Source organism: Lepidochelys kempii, chromosome 1 (genome assembly GCF_965140265.1).
Source record: "Lepidochelys kempii isolate rLepKem1 chromosome 1, rLepKem1.hap2, whole genome shotgun sequence".
NCBI classification, from domain to species: Eukaryota; Metazoa; Chordata; order Testudines; family Cheloniidae; genus Lepidochelys; species Lepidochelys kempii.
Window position 1 is genome coordinate 282112259 of NC_133256.1, and position 14112 is coordinate 282126370.

The 14112-nt window shown below is 42.1% G+C and overlaps 1 protein-coding gene across 9 annotated transcripts in view; it reads left to right on the forward strand.

Annotated features, from left to right (window-relative positions):
• CAPS2 (calcyphosine 2) overlaps nucleotides 1–14112 on the forward strand; it is a 62014-nt gene that overhangs the window by 22416 nt on the left and 25486 nt on the right. For 8 of the 9 annotated variants that reach the window (XM_073327744.1, XM_073327736.1, XM_073327743.1 and 5 more), the window contains 5 exons: nucleotides 2478–2597; nucleotides 5285–5359; nucleotides 6157–6252; nucleotides 6362–6455; nucleotides 7600–7715. In XM_073327744.1, coding sequence (XP_073183845.1) covers nucleotides 2478–2597; nucleotides 5285–5359; nucleotides 6157–6252; nucleotides 6362–6455; nucleotides 7600–7715 — 501 coding nt within the window. The remainder of the gene's footprint in view (nucleotides 1–2477; nucleotides 2598–5284; nucleotides 5360–6156; nucleotides 6253–6361; nucleotides 6456–7599; nucleotides 7716–14112) is intronic. The other variant, XM_073327742.1, reaches the window with a different exon arrangement.

Genomic DNA, 14112 nt, shown 5'->3' on the forward strand with positions numbered 1-14112 from the left:
GGTGACCCTCACCCAGCAGTATAAGTAACAGCACTGACTGTCTCTGGAAAGAACCAGAGGAAAGTAATAGAGCCTTTGCAGGGACAGAGGGAATGAAAATAACTTTGTGCTGCTCCAGATTGCAAAATACATTCTAATTTTTTTTTCTTATTTAAAAGTATATGTGATGAAACACAATAAGATGTGCACTAATGGACCATTCTTGCATTTCTTTGTGCTTGAAGTAACTGATTATTAGGCTTATTTTCCTTAATATATCTTAGGTATGCACAAATAATGCCAGCCTGTGAAGTATGATTATATTACCCTAGCATTTACAAGAGTTAGAACAAAAGTGATCTACAAATTTATAAAAAGAAAGGGAGGACCTGTGGCACCTTAGAGACTAACAAATTTATTTGAGCATAAGCTTTCGTGAGCTACAGCTCACTTCATCGGATGCATTCAGTGGAAAATACAGTGGGGAGATTTATATACACAGAGAACATGAAACAATGGGTGTTACCATACACACTGTAAGGAGAGTGATCAGGTAAGGTGAGTTATACCAGCGGGGGGTGGGGGGTGGAACCTCTTGTAGTGATAATCAAGGTGGGCCATTTCCAACAGTTGACAAGAACATCTGAGGAACAGCGGCGGGGGGGGAGGAATAAACAGAGGGAAATAGTTTTACTTTGTGTAATGACCCATCCACCCCCAGTCTTTATTCAAGCGTAAGTTAATTGTATCCAGTTTGCAAATTAATTCCAATTCAGCAGTCTCTCGTTGGAGTCTGTTTTTGAAGTTTTTTTGTTGAAGAATTGCCACTTTCAGGTCTGTAATCAAGTGACCAAAGAGATTGAAGTGTTCTCCAACTGGTTTTTGAATGTTATAATTCTTGATATCTGATTTGTATCCATTTATTCTTTTACGTACAGACTGTCCAGTTTGACCATATATCACATTGGTAGATGTGCAGGTGAACGAGTCTCTAATAGTGTGGCTGATGTGATTAGACCCTATGATGGTATCCCCTGAATAGATATGTGGGCACAGTTGGCAACGGACTTTGTTGCAAGGATAGGTTCCTGGGTTAGGCCATGATCACTTTAGATAAGCTATTACCAGCAGGACAGTGGGGTGGGAGGAGGTATTTTTTCATATTCTCTGTGTATAAATAAAGTCTGCTGCAGTTTCCACGGCATGCATCCGATGAAGTGAGCTGTAGCTCACGAAAGCTCATGCTCAAATAAATTGGTTAGTCTCTAAGGTGCCACAAGTACTCCTTTTCTTTTTGGTTCTGTTGTGTGGTTGCTGGTGAATATTTGCTTCAGGTTGGGGGGCTATCTGTAGGCAAGGACTGGCATGTCTCCCAAGATCTGTGAGAGTGATGAGTCGTCCTTCAGGATAGGTTGTAGATCCTTGATGACCTACAAGTGGCAATTCTTCAACAAAAAAACTTCAAAACAGACTCCAACAAGACACTGCTGAATTGGAATTAATTTGCAAACTGGATACTATTAACTTAGGCTTGAATAAAGACTGGGAGTGGATGGGCCATTACACAAAGTAAAACTATTTCCCCATGTTTATCCCCCCTCTGTTCCTCAGATGTTCTTGTCAACTGTTGGAAATGGCCCATCTTGATTATCACTACAAAAGGTGTCCCCCCGCCCCTCCCGCTCTCCTTCTGGTAATAGCTCGCCTTAACTGATCACTCTCCTTACAGTGTGTATGGTAACACCCATTGTTTCATATTCTCTTTATATAAATCTCCCCACTGTATTTTCCACTGAATGCATCCGATGAAGTGAGCTGTAGCTCACGAAAGCTTGTGCTCAAATAAATTCGTTAGTCTCTAAGGTGCCACAAGTACTCCTTTTCTTTTTGCGGATACAGACTAACACGGCTGCTACTCTGAAACCTACAAATTTATATTTACCATAGAGCAATGGTTCTCAAACTTATTTGATTGTGCCCCACTTCTTTGTGTCTGTAGTAGTTTACAGCCCCCTCCCCCGCCCAAACACATACACCGATAAAAAATAATCAACATGCAACTCTCACTAAACATTTGGAAACAGTAAGGTATTTAGTCAAACAGAGCCAGTGATCCATTGTAATAAGAGCAAAAGCAAAACTGTGATTGTGGTCGATGCTTACAATTAAATGTGCACACCATGTTGTAGCAAACAGATTAATGTACAGATGGCAATGATTTTGTATAATACTATGCAAATTTAACAGAAATCTGTCAAAATGCACAGAACCATCTAGAGTAAAATGCACAGCACCACCTGAGGACCTGATAAGTCTGGAGGAAATTAGCTTTGCTAACTATTAATTACTGTGGGTAAAATGTGCTCAGTAGCTCCTCCCCCCCCAAGCTTCTCATGCCCCCCAGAGTACATTCTGCGTACACACACCCGGGAGAGGTGCCCCTGAGTTTGAGAACCTCTGCCATAGAGTAATGTTTTTTGTTTCCTTTTTTCGGTGAGGGCTGTAATAAGTGACCCAGAGCAAAGTACAAATATCGGTACTTACCAGAGAGATCGGACCTTTGCAGATCTTGGGACAGCACCATTGCGCTTTAGAAAAAGAACATTACATGAAACAAAGTAAGGGTTTTTTTGTTTTTTTGTGGTGGTGGTTTGGGATTTTTTTGAGCTACAGGCTTATAGCCCTAATTTCAACCAGTCGTAACTTTAGCAAAACCTGTTCCTTTCAGGCTGAAACTTTTCGTGCTTGGTCTGTCTTGTTTTCTTTCTCTTTTTTTCTTTTGCAGAGTGTAGTAAAGTTTGTTCCATCCAGTTTTAGAGGTGCAAAAACAAGATCAGTGAGTTCTTTGAGTACTGCCTGTATGATCTTCATTATGGGTACTTTGTATGCCTGGGATAAAAAAGGTTGGAACTTTCTAGATAGCAGTGTCTATTTCACACACATCTTACATGTGTCCTCGTGCTCAAAAGGGTGCACAGCTCCAACTTTTCATTTACTTCTGACTGCTGTAGGAAGTGAGCAGGAGCTCAATGCTAGCCCCATCAGCCCCACTTCATGGAAAGGTTGGGATTTTTACTTATATATGTAGTCTTGGAGGTATGATATTTAGTATTAGTTATTGCTACACTTTGACAGGTTTTTTTCTTTTTGAGTCTCTTTAGTTGGTTTTGGTTTTAGGCCTCCATTAAGCCTTCCTCATGCCATTTTATGTATTTTATCCATTACTATGGCTGAATCCAACAGCTTCAAGCCATGCCTTCCTGCAGTGGCACTGTGACTGTCACAGATAAATGTGCTTTTTCTGCCTCAGGGAATGTTGTTTTCCTGATGATTCTTTGAGTGTAAAGATTTACCAAAAGCACATGTAGAATGTGGAAGAACCATCTTAAACTTATGTGGGTATTGTCCCACAGTACAGATCTTCTAGAGCAGAGTTTCCAAAGCTTTTAAAAGCTTTTAAAAGCTGGACATCTGCCCTCTCGTCCTCCCAGACAACTGTGCAGGCTTTTAACAATCCATGGCACCTCTTAATTTACACATCTTTGTGTCTCTCCTCTCCCCTACACCCAACACACTTCAGCACTTCAGGAAGTGCTGATGTACATAGTTCCTCTCTATCCTTACATGTTTTGATGACCAGTGAAATAGCTGACATTTAAAATATTGTCACTGCTATCTGAGTTAACACCAATTGAAATGGATGGGGCAGTCCACGTTGCAGAGCTATTGTTTTAGGCTCTCTGCAAATGTAGGCAGATATTTCTGCATCAGTTGCATTCAAGTACTCAATATAATTGTAAGAGACTTACTTTCTTTTAAAAAAAAAAATGAAAGCTGTGATTTGGGGAGCAATTTTAAAGTTTTGCTCCAGCCCCCCTCGGAAAGTCTCTGTGCTCCCCACAGGGTATGCCTCTACTTGAGTAAAATTGATCTAGAGAAATTGAAACTGATGTTGACTGGACATTCTGCTACTATGGTGATGAGAACAAATAAGTTCCTAACTATATAGAGAGGTTCTGGAGTTGTTCTAAGTCAGGAATCAGCAGCCAAATGATTTCCATGCTGAAGAGCAGTTCAATAGTAAGGACTGATTTAAGTCACCCTTTCTGGTTCAGAGGCTGAGTGTTAAGCCATTCCCCAGGGGCTCTTCAATCTTAAACTTGCATATCCTGAAATCCAGCATTGTAAATCCACATTCAGCTCCAGTATTGAATGCCACTTCAGTGTTGAGATAAAGTAGAAGGTTTGTTAAGTTCTTAAGGAACTATTTTTCTGAGTATTGCTTTTCCAGCATTGGTTTTCCTCAAGAGAGAACCAAGGAAAATGAAGAAAAAGAGTCAACAGGTTTGTAACTCTTCTTAGCACATCTAAATAACTGTGATGGGATGTCCACCCCATGTAGGTCTGACGGGGTTAAGGTGGCCAGTTAACTGCCCAGGCTGCATCTGGAGGAAGAGTCAGGGTGCATAGAACTAAGTAATTGCAAGCAGGCCCACCTGTGCAGGAACAGGTGGGGCCTGTAAAGCCAGGTAGGGGGCTACAGATGACAGCTGCTGAGAAAGGGCAGTCACTCCCTGGGAAGAAGGAGGAATGTTTGGGAGCTGCTGGGCAAGGCTTCAGGAAGACAGGCAGCAGTCACTTTCTGGGAAGAAGGAGGAAGCTTTTGAGCTGGTACACCCAGAGAAAGAAGGGGAACCAGGGTGTAGGAAGCAGTCCAGGAGCAGTGAGGCCAGCGAGAGGGAGCCCAGAACTGCTGAGCTGACAGTCCCTGGACTGAAACCCGGAGAAGAGGGCAGACCCAGGTTCCCCTACCAGCTGCTGAGTGCGTGACATAGAACTGAGGCAGTGAATGAGAAGACTGCTTAAGACTGCTAATGGACTGTATCCTGGAATAGGGAATGCTGAGTGATCTAGCTGGAGGGCTAAGTCACAAAGGAGGTGCTGTGGGTCCTGGAGCGAGAGGAGCTGCAGACCAGAGTCAGAGTCACAGCATGCAAACTGTGGGCTGTGGCTTTGTCCTCCAGAGCTAATCACCAGAGTGACCAGGAGGAGGCACCAGATCTGCATTGAGTAGAGCACCCCGTGACAGTAACATTGACCCCAAAGATATCCAAACTTGCTCTCCCTGAATTCCAGCTTTTTCATCTGCTTTATGACTCAACTGGGAAGGGTAACCTGGATCAACTCATAACTAGGTTACCACAATCCAGGTTTATTGGTAGTTCTAGAAATGGTTGATATTTAATGCAAAATTTTACATTTTTGGAATATATCTGTTGATAAATGTCTTGAATTCTTTTAACAGAATAAGGACCAGATCAGCATTAACTGAAAATGTGCTTTCTAATAAGTTACGCTTTGATGGCAGAATTCTATCAAGGTAATCATAAATGTCATAGAACTCCTTTTTAAATCTGTGAGTAATGAATTATTTTCTTTTGCATATTGGAATAATTGCAATACATTACACATCTGTTGAGAAGTATGTGCTTATAATAGGTACATCAGAGTCCTGCATGGATCTAGTATAGAGACTTGCAGCGAGACTGGGATCTCGCAGGTCCCACAGAACCCGCTGCCATAATAGCAGGAGTGGGTGGGAGCGAGATTAAAAATAGTCCCATGCAGGGCTCTATTGTACATTACACAGATATGTGTAATTTTAATTTTCTTAAGGGGCTGTTATATGCTGACATAGTTTAGAACAGCCCTGAGGCTCATTTGACCCAAGAATCAGGGTTATATAAAGGACTCCTTTCAGATGTCTTTTGCTGCAGCCAGTGCTTTCAGGATGCAGCTGAGCATTCAGCCATTTGTTTCAGAGATCATGATGAACATAGCTGGTCCTAATACATGTAATCTGTTGGTTGAGTTGTGAAAACGCTGTCTGCATGTGCTGCACACCTGATTATGGAAGGCATTTTAGACAAATAGCCTAAAATTGAACTTAGATACTGGAACCACATGCTAGATTGAACAATATTTCAAATTAAGCTAAAGCAATCAAAACCAGTAATATTCTTAAAATAATGATTATAATAATATTGTAGGGCATTTGCCATTGAACTGCTGCTGAAGATGTATATTTCAAAATAGTGATATAGTCATCCCATTTCAGTTTGAAATAAATTACATTAAACACAAAACTCTAATGCTGCTTTTCAATTACCATTGTAGGAACGGGCGTGATGCTTGCAGAGAGCTGATTGGATTCTTTTTTATGTATGACACATCTCTTACTGTATATGAATATCGACAATTTGGAAAAAACAGGTAGGTTAAATAAATGTTAAAAATTCTCAAGAAAAAATTCTCCAGAATATATCCAGAGGAATTTACTTTCAAGTTTAATTATTTAAACTTATTTTAAATCATCTCACAGAACAAATGCCCTACCTTTCATTCAGAAAGGAGTTTATAGTCATCAGCATGGACAAAGAAAAGGACAACAATATGATCTTAGTGACTTTTATGTTGTAAGTATTTTTCTGTTGAAAATATATCAACTCTGCTGATGATTTGGAAATGCCACTTAGGTTGTTTGAATTCTGGCCTGAAGCAGGGACTCTAATCTAGCATTCAAGAGACTGATCCAAAGTATGCTGCAATCAGTGGAAGTCTTTCCACTAACTTCAGCTTGCTTTGGTTGAGGCCCTAAGTCTTAAGGAGTCTGCACTAGAGGTGGTCAGGAATTTTCGACTAACTTATTTTTTGTTGGAAAATGCCAATTTGACACAACCAAAACTTTTTGTGGAAACATGTCAATTTCAATGAAAGTTTATTTGCATCTGATTGCTCCGGTTAGGATGGAATGTTCAGAGAGATCGACCCCCAGAATAGCCAATAGCTCAGTGGTCAGGGCACTCAGCTGTGCTGTGGGAGACTCGGGTTTAGGTCTCTGCTCCAAATCAGGCAGAGCGGGGCTTGAACCGGGGTTTCGCATATCCCAGATGAGAGCTCTAACCAATGGGCTACTATTCTGCGATGGATGCTCTTCTTTTTTTCTTTTGCCCAAAATTGTGAAAGCTTTTTGTATTTCGTATTGTGAAACAGCAGATGCATTGAAATCTTAGATTTTTAGAGGATGGGAAAACCCTTTCCTGCCCAGTCCTAGTGTGAACCATTGTTCTATATAAAAGCACCCACTCTCTGCCAAATACTAGAGATGTCAGTGGTAGTCTCAAAACAGGCTGCGTGTTCTACTTTTTTCCACCAGCGGGCACAAAGCCGCAGCTGGGAAGGGGTTTGTAAACATATTGTTGTTACAAAAGTGCATAACGGTGGAAGGGGAGAGAGCCCTGATGGCCAAGTAGAATAAAGTTGTGAGTTAGATCACTAGGTATGTGGCAGATATGCAGATTCTGATGGGAATTCATGTTCATTCCATATAAGTACAGCTGCTAGCATAGAATCTGACTTACTGATTCTCTAACTTTTAAAATCTCATGTTTTGTGTTTTCAGTACTGAACTAGAAATGTGCCATATTCTAATTGTGTCCTAAAATAGCATTTTTTCCCGTTAAAATTTTAAAAATTCTAGTTCTTCATGAATGTCCGGTATAGTATGTTTTATAGAATATACAACTTGCTTATATATCATTCATTTATTATCACATACAGGGTGCTAACCTGACTTTTCTGAGTTGCAATCTTAGCCTTCCAGAAAGTATTAAACAGAACCCAATACTTACCCTTCGTGTCACAAATATTGATGAAGCTGCAATGGACATTCTAAAGTAAGTGCAAAAGACTAGCTTTTCTGATTAGTTTTCCTTTTTTGCAAATATCTTCCCAAATGAAGAATTTATATACAAGCTTTAAACAAATACAATTTATTGACTCTTCTAAAAGTTTCTGCATTTAGGCTCTGATTAGGAAGAACTAGACATCTGAATGAATGGTTTTGAAGTAATGTACAAAGGAGCCTTTTACTGTTGTAAAATAAAAGATTTACATTCCTTAAAGGTCTTATTCTCTGCATTTTGGTGCTGAACTTGAACTTAAAGACAAACTATCTAGATAGAAATCATATTAAAACCTTTCTGATGGTAACATCTTAGATTACTTAATTTGAAAGAATAAACCTTCTGCTTGGAGCACATCCCTCGGCCCACACCGCTTCCTGCAGCTCCCATTGGCCTGGAGTGGCGAACTGGGACCAGTGGGAGCTGCAATCGGCCGAACCTGCAGATGCGGCAGGTAAACAAACCAGCCCAGCCCGCCAGGGGGCTTATCTTGGTGGGCCACGTGCCAAAGGTAGCCGATCCCTGGAATAAGTTGTAACTGGTGCACTTCCCTAACGATAAGACACCTTTTACAGTGCCAAGTTGAGAAACCTGAAAGCCAGAGAATGTAATCTCTCTCTAGTCCTTGCATCTGACGAAGTGGTTATACACTCACGAAAGCTTATGCTTCAATACATCTGTTAATCTATAAGGTGCTACAGGACTCTTCGCCGCTTTTACAGATCCAGACAAACACGGCTACCCCTCTGATAATCTCTAGTCCCTGTCATCTTAGTCAATGCAGACTAATAAAGGTTTGACTATCTTGGCTAGATTTGGCCCTTCGCTGACTTCACCAGCATGGCTGAATGTGGCAAAGAATGACTAAGAATATCACTTAGAGGATTTTATTTTTTTTGCCACTGAGTCACTGATTTTGGAGTGTACCTAATGAGCGAGTGACTTTTCTGGTTTAGAAGATAACTTGAATAAACATCTGTAACTTTTTCATAATGAAATGTGAGTAGTCTTAATGCATTTCACTAAGAACGTAGGGCCTGATTGTGTCCCTAAGAGAAACTTTGTACATGGATCTTTCCCCTTAGCCACAGAAAGGAGATTCAGCCGCCTGGGCAACAGCATTTCCTCATCCCGAGGAGGTGCTGCTGCAGGAGGGTGGGCTGTGGATGTGTGGTAGGACTCCTCCTTTCTCTATTTGTTTCCTCTCTTCCCTATGCCCAGTGAAATCCAGGACGGAAATGTGATATAGTATATTTCTACAGTGGAAAACCTCTCTTGAAGGGGAATTCCTACATTTATTCTTTCAAAATAGGCTTTGATAAATTCACTTGTTTCATGCATTAAAATAAGGGAACTTTTAAAAAACTTATGTCACCTTTGTAACAGCTAGATGAATGGGTAATCATTGAATGTACATTATTTTTGTAAATCAGACTCTCAGCTGAATCTCTCTGCAAAAGTAAACTGTCATGTACATTTAATTCCTTCCTTTGGGTTTCTGGATTTCATTGTCAATACAGTAGTTCTTGCTACAAATAATTTTGTTTGAAGATTGATTCCATTACTGTGTGGTCTGAACCATTCTAATTCTATTAAGTGATTTTAAGATGTACTTTCATGGAATTTGTTGACTCAAATTATGGTGAGGAGTCAATGTTAGCCTATAATATATATTTAAAGATTTAAATCATCCTGTCCTATAAAAACAATAATGATGCCACGATTAAGACAGTCATTGGGTATCTAAAGACTTTATTAGAACAACTTAATTGACTATTGCTACAAATTTCATGTTGTCTATCGAAATGCCTAGCTATATAAAACCTGTTTTCAATTATAGTAATACACACTTTATGGCCCCATTGCACTGCCATGGTGTAAAGGGGCCATGCCATAAATGAGAAGCAGGCCCCTAAAATTTATAACTTATCTGCATATTGTAGTGTCCAGTAATATATATCAATATGATATTTACAGCTATTTTTCCCTTCTAATTATGGCAAGGTTTTCACAAAATGGAGGACAAGAGTTTAACTGTTAATAATACATGTAAGGCATTTTGCCTCTCATGAATATATTCGTTTTGCTGCACAGCTTCTCTCCTCATTCATCACTAATAGTAATACTTCCCACCTTCGGAATTCAGAAATGGTCTATGTTGTCCTGAAGACTTCAGGACTGAGTCTTGCCCTTCAGCTCAGGCCACTGAATTTTCTGCCTCAAGTGGCAAAGCAAGTTGGTGGTTCAGTTTCTCTCAACCATTTTGTTTTATAACTTTAAATTTTATATGATTTTTGTGCAGTAGTTACTTCATTTCAGTTTCTTTTTTTTCCCTTTTCTGAGGTGAGGAATTACTGGAGTATTGAGGCTTTAACCCCCCCCTAGCTTCTCTGGTACAACACCTCTTAAATGGCTTCCCTGTCTCTCCCACTGTGGCAGCAGAGTGCAAACATTAAGCCAAGACCAAGAGGCGCTATAGACAGTTTTTTAGGGGAGATATACCCCGCTGCCATAAGTCACTGACCCTCATACTGCCAGGGCATGGGGGCTTTTTTGTTGGATAAGTATGTAGGGCCTTGACTTCTACCCAAAACGGTGAGGCCTTGTCTACACTACCATGTTTTGTCACCAAAAGTGCCGTTTGTCAACCCAAACAGTGAGTGAGTACACACTGCGAGGCAACTTTTGCTGGGGAGAATGCCTGGTTTTTGGTGACAAAATACAGCCACCCCCACAAGAGATTTACATCTTTCTGTCCACATTTTTGTCGAGAAAGTACAAGTGTAGACACCACGCTTCATTTCATCGCTTTAATTGGCCTCCAGGAGATGTCCCACAATGCCCATCCTGACCGCTCTTGTCAGCAATTTGAACTCCACTGCCCTGCAGCCAGATAAATAACCGTCCTCCCTCCCCCTTAAAAGCCCCAGGAATTTTTGAAATTCCATTTCCTGTTTGCTCGGCGTGGAGAGGTCTCATCACACATTCCCAGGTGACCATGGCGGGTTATCGCAGCAAATGCTCTCCCGCTTGGACCACTGCAGAGCTGTTGGATCTGATCAGTATATGGGGAGAGTCCCAGCTGTGCCTGAGCTGCAGGAATTGGGATATCTACGGGCAGATTTCTCAAGGATTGTGTGAAAACGGCTATGATGGGGACATGCTGCAGTGCAGAGTGAAGATAAAGGAGCTGAGGCAGGCATACCATAAGGCGAGGGAGGCAAACCATTGCTCAGGTGTGTCACCTAAGATCTGGTGGTTCTATAAGGAGCTGAATGCTATCCTCAGTGGCGACCCCACCTCCATTGCCAAGAGCCCCATGGATACTTCGGAGGGCACGGAGGCGGCAGAAAGAGGACCAAACCCGGAGGATGAAGTTATTGATGGAGAGGCAGCATTAGATGAGGATGTGCAGCTCCCGGCAGGGTCGCCCAGTGGGGCAGGCAGCCAGGAACTGTTCTCCACTCCCAAGGTGTCTAGCCTGTCTCAGCAGTCACTCTCCGGTTAGCAAGAAGCAGGAGATGAGACTCCTGGTAAGTGTCTGGGACTTGTGTAGTGTGGAGGTGGGTTCAGGGCATAGAAATGTGTGAGGCTGGCTGTGTTTCTATGAGCTGGACATTTCCCTGTGTAGCTAATCAGTGTGGCAGAACTGGGTGTTGATGCATGCCGAGATCTCACAGGAATCCTCTAGAGCGATCTCCAGGAAAGTTTCCTGGAGGTACTCGGCAATCCTCTGCCGAAGGTTCCATGGCAGAGCAGCTTTTTTCCTTCCCCCATTGAAGGAAACTTTCCCATGCCATTCAGCAATCGCTTGTGCGGGGACCAAAGCAGCACATAGGCGAGCAGCATAGGGAGCAGGGCGGAAGCCACAAGCATGGAGTAGATGTACCCTCGTTTTCCTGCTTACCCTTAACAGTGAGATGTCTGCTAGAATTACCCCTGCCTGTGAAAAAGTGTGGGAGAATTTTAGAATTTGTTCCCTAGACCCTTGCAAAGTGTGTGCTCTTTTCCCCAGGTTGAGCACCCTCCACCCCCGCCCACCAAAACTCACCAAGCTTTGGGTGTTCGCAGAGATGTGTGTCTGGCTAGGGTCAGTGAGAAAGCGATGGCAGTGTTGCAAAAGGTGTATTTAACTGAAATGTTTCAATGCTTAATTTAACAGTACCGCTTCTGTTCTTCACCAGATGTGGCCTTCAGAAATACCCCACACACACCAGCTGAGCATGTCTTCCAGATAAGAAAACATCCAAGACGCAGCAAAGAAGACATGTTCTGGGAGGTCCTGCGGTGCTCCAACAGCTATATCCTAAGCACCATCAGAGCGGGTTATGCCATCCAGCTGCTCTCCACCCCCCCTCTCCGTCCCTCTTCAATGACCCCTCTCATGTGATACTGCTCCTCAAGCAGGTCTGCTCTGTGCTGGCAGTGGATGAGGGTCCACCAGAATTCCTGGTACTTCCCAATACCCAAATCCAAGGGAGGAGTAAGATCCATCCTCAGCCTTAGTGGACTCAACAAATATATCCAGTACATGAGGTTCTGAATGGTCATTCCATCAATTATCCTCCCTGCGTTGTCTCAGAATGACTTGTTTGCTGCTCTGACCCTTCAGGACACCTACTTTCACCTGGCGATTTTACCAAGCCACAGAAAGTTCCTTTGGTTCGTCATGGCGGAATGCCACTTTTAGTACACAGTGCTTCTGTGACAAATAGTGTGTGTGTGTGGAGGGGGATAGTTCCCTTTGATGGATGCCCAGCCAGCCAGTTAGCTGTAAAATCCCTCTTGGTAGCTGTTCTTTACTTGCCTTACCTGTAAAGGGTTAAAAAGTCCCCCAGAAAAAGAAAAGAAAAAAAAAAAGTGGACACCTGACCAAAAGAGCCAATGGGAAGGTAGAATTTTTTAGAATTTGGAAAGAAACTTTCCCATTGTCTGTTGTTCTCTGGGCTGGAGGGACAGAGCAGCCATGCTATAAGCAACTTAAGCCAGGTATGATCATAAATCATCCGATCATGCTTAGAACTATTTATCTGAACTCCAAATGTGTAAGTAGATCAGAATGTTTGGCTAGATGCGATTAGGGTTATTTCTTTTATTTCTTATTGACTTGTGGACTCCTCTATGCTAATCCCAGATGCTTTTGTTTGCTTGTAACCTTTAAGCTAACCCCCAAGAAAGCTATTTTGGGTGCTTGATTTTTGGAATTGCTATTTTAAAATCTAACAAGCGTAAGTTCCAGATGTATTTTCTTCCCTTTTGTTTTTAATAAAATTTACCTTTTTTAAGAACAGGATTGGATTTTTGGTGTCCTAAGAGATTTGTGCATGTTGTTTGATTAGCTGGTAGCCACAGTTAATTTCCTTTGTTTTCTTTCTCAGCTCTTCCCCAGAGGGGTGGTGGTGAAAGGACTTGAGAGTACCCCACAGGGAGGAATTCTCAAGTGCTCCTTCCTGGTTTTAAAGGTGTTTTTTTGCATTTGGGTGGTGGCAGCGTTTACCAAGCCAAGGTCAGATAAAAGCTGTAAGAAAAACTTGGGAGTTTAATACAAGCCTGGAGTGGCACATATTAATTTTTAAAATCCTTGCGGGTCCCACTTCTGCACTCGGAGTGACAGAGTTGGGATTCAGCCTTGAGAGCTTCCATTCGGCCCCTCTTCTTCCCCCTGTGGTTTTACCAAATGCATGGTCATTGGTACAAGGTATCTCAGGAAGGGGCTTTACATTTTCCTGTATCTGGCTGACTGGATACTGAGGGGCAGATCCAGAGAGCAAGTTCTTGCTCAAATTAGCACCACACTGCACTTACTCGACTGTCTGGGTCTCATCTAAACACCGGAAAGTCAATCTTGGCTTCCACTCAAAAAATAGAGTTCACTGGGACTCTGTTAGATTCCATGCTGTCAAGAACATTCCTGCTGACTGACCATTTTCAGACAATTAGCCATCTTTGCCTCAGTCTGCAATCTCAGCCTTCCATGACAGTTTGAATGTGTCTGCAACTCTTGGGCCACATACAGGTGGTCCAGTTTGCAAAGTTGTGCCTTCACCCCCTTCCATTGCACCTGCAGAAAACACAGGTTTCTTGAAGCAAGGACTTCTCCTTCATATGGATCTGGACAATCTACATTAACAGCTTGGGCATCAGAAAAGATGTGTAGTTCAGTGGGATTTCTCGCATTAGTCTCATCAGTACTTTTTGGTATCCAGACAGAACTCAACGAGGAAATTTCATTAATTGATCTGGTCAAATTATGTTTCTGGTGTGAGGGGAAACAGAAAACTCTTTGCGGCAGGGACTGGCTCTTTATTTGTACAATGCCCAACACAATGGGGCCCTGGTGTCCATATACTACCATAATACAAGTTATAATGATAACCACAAAATTCTG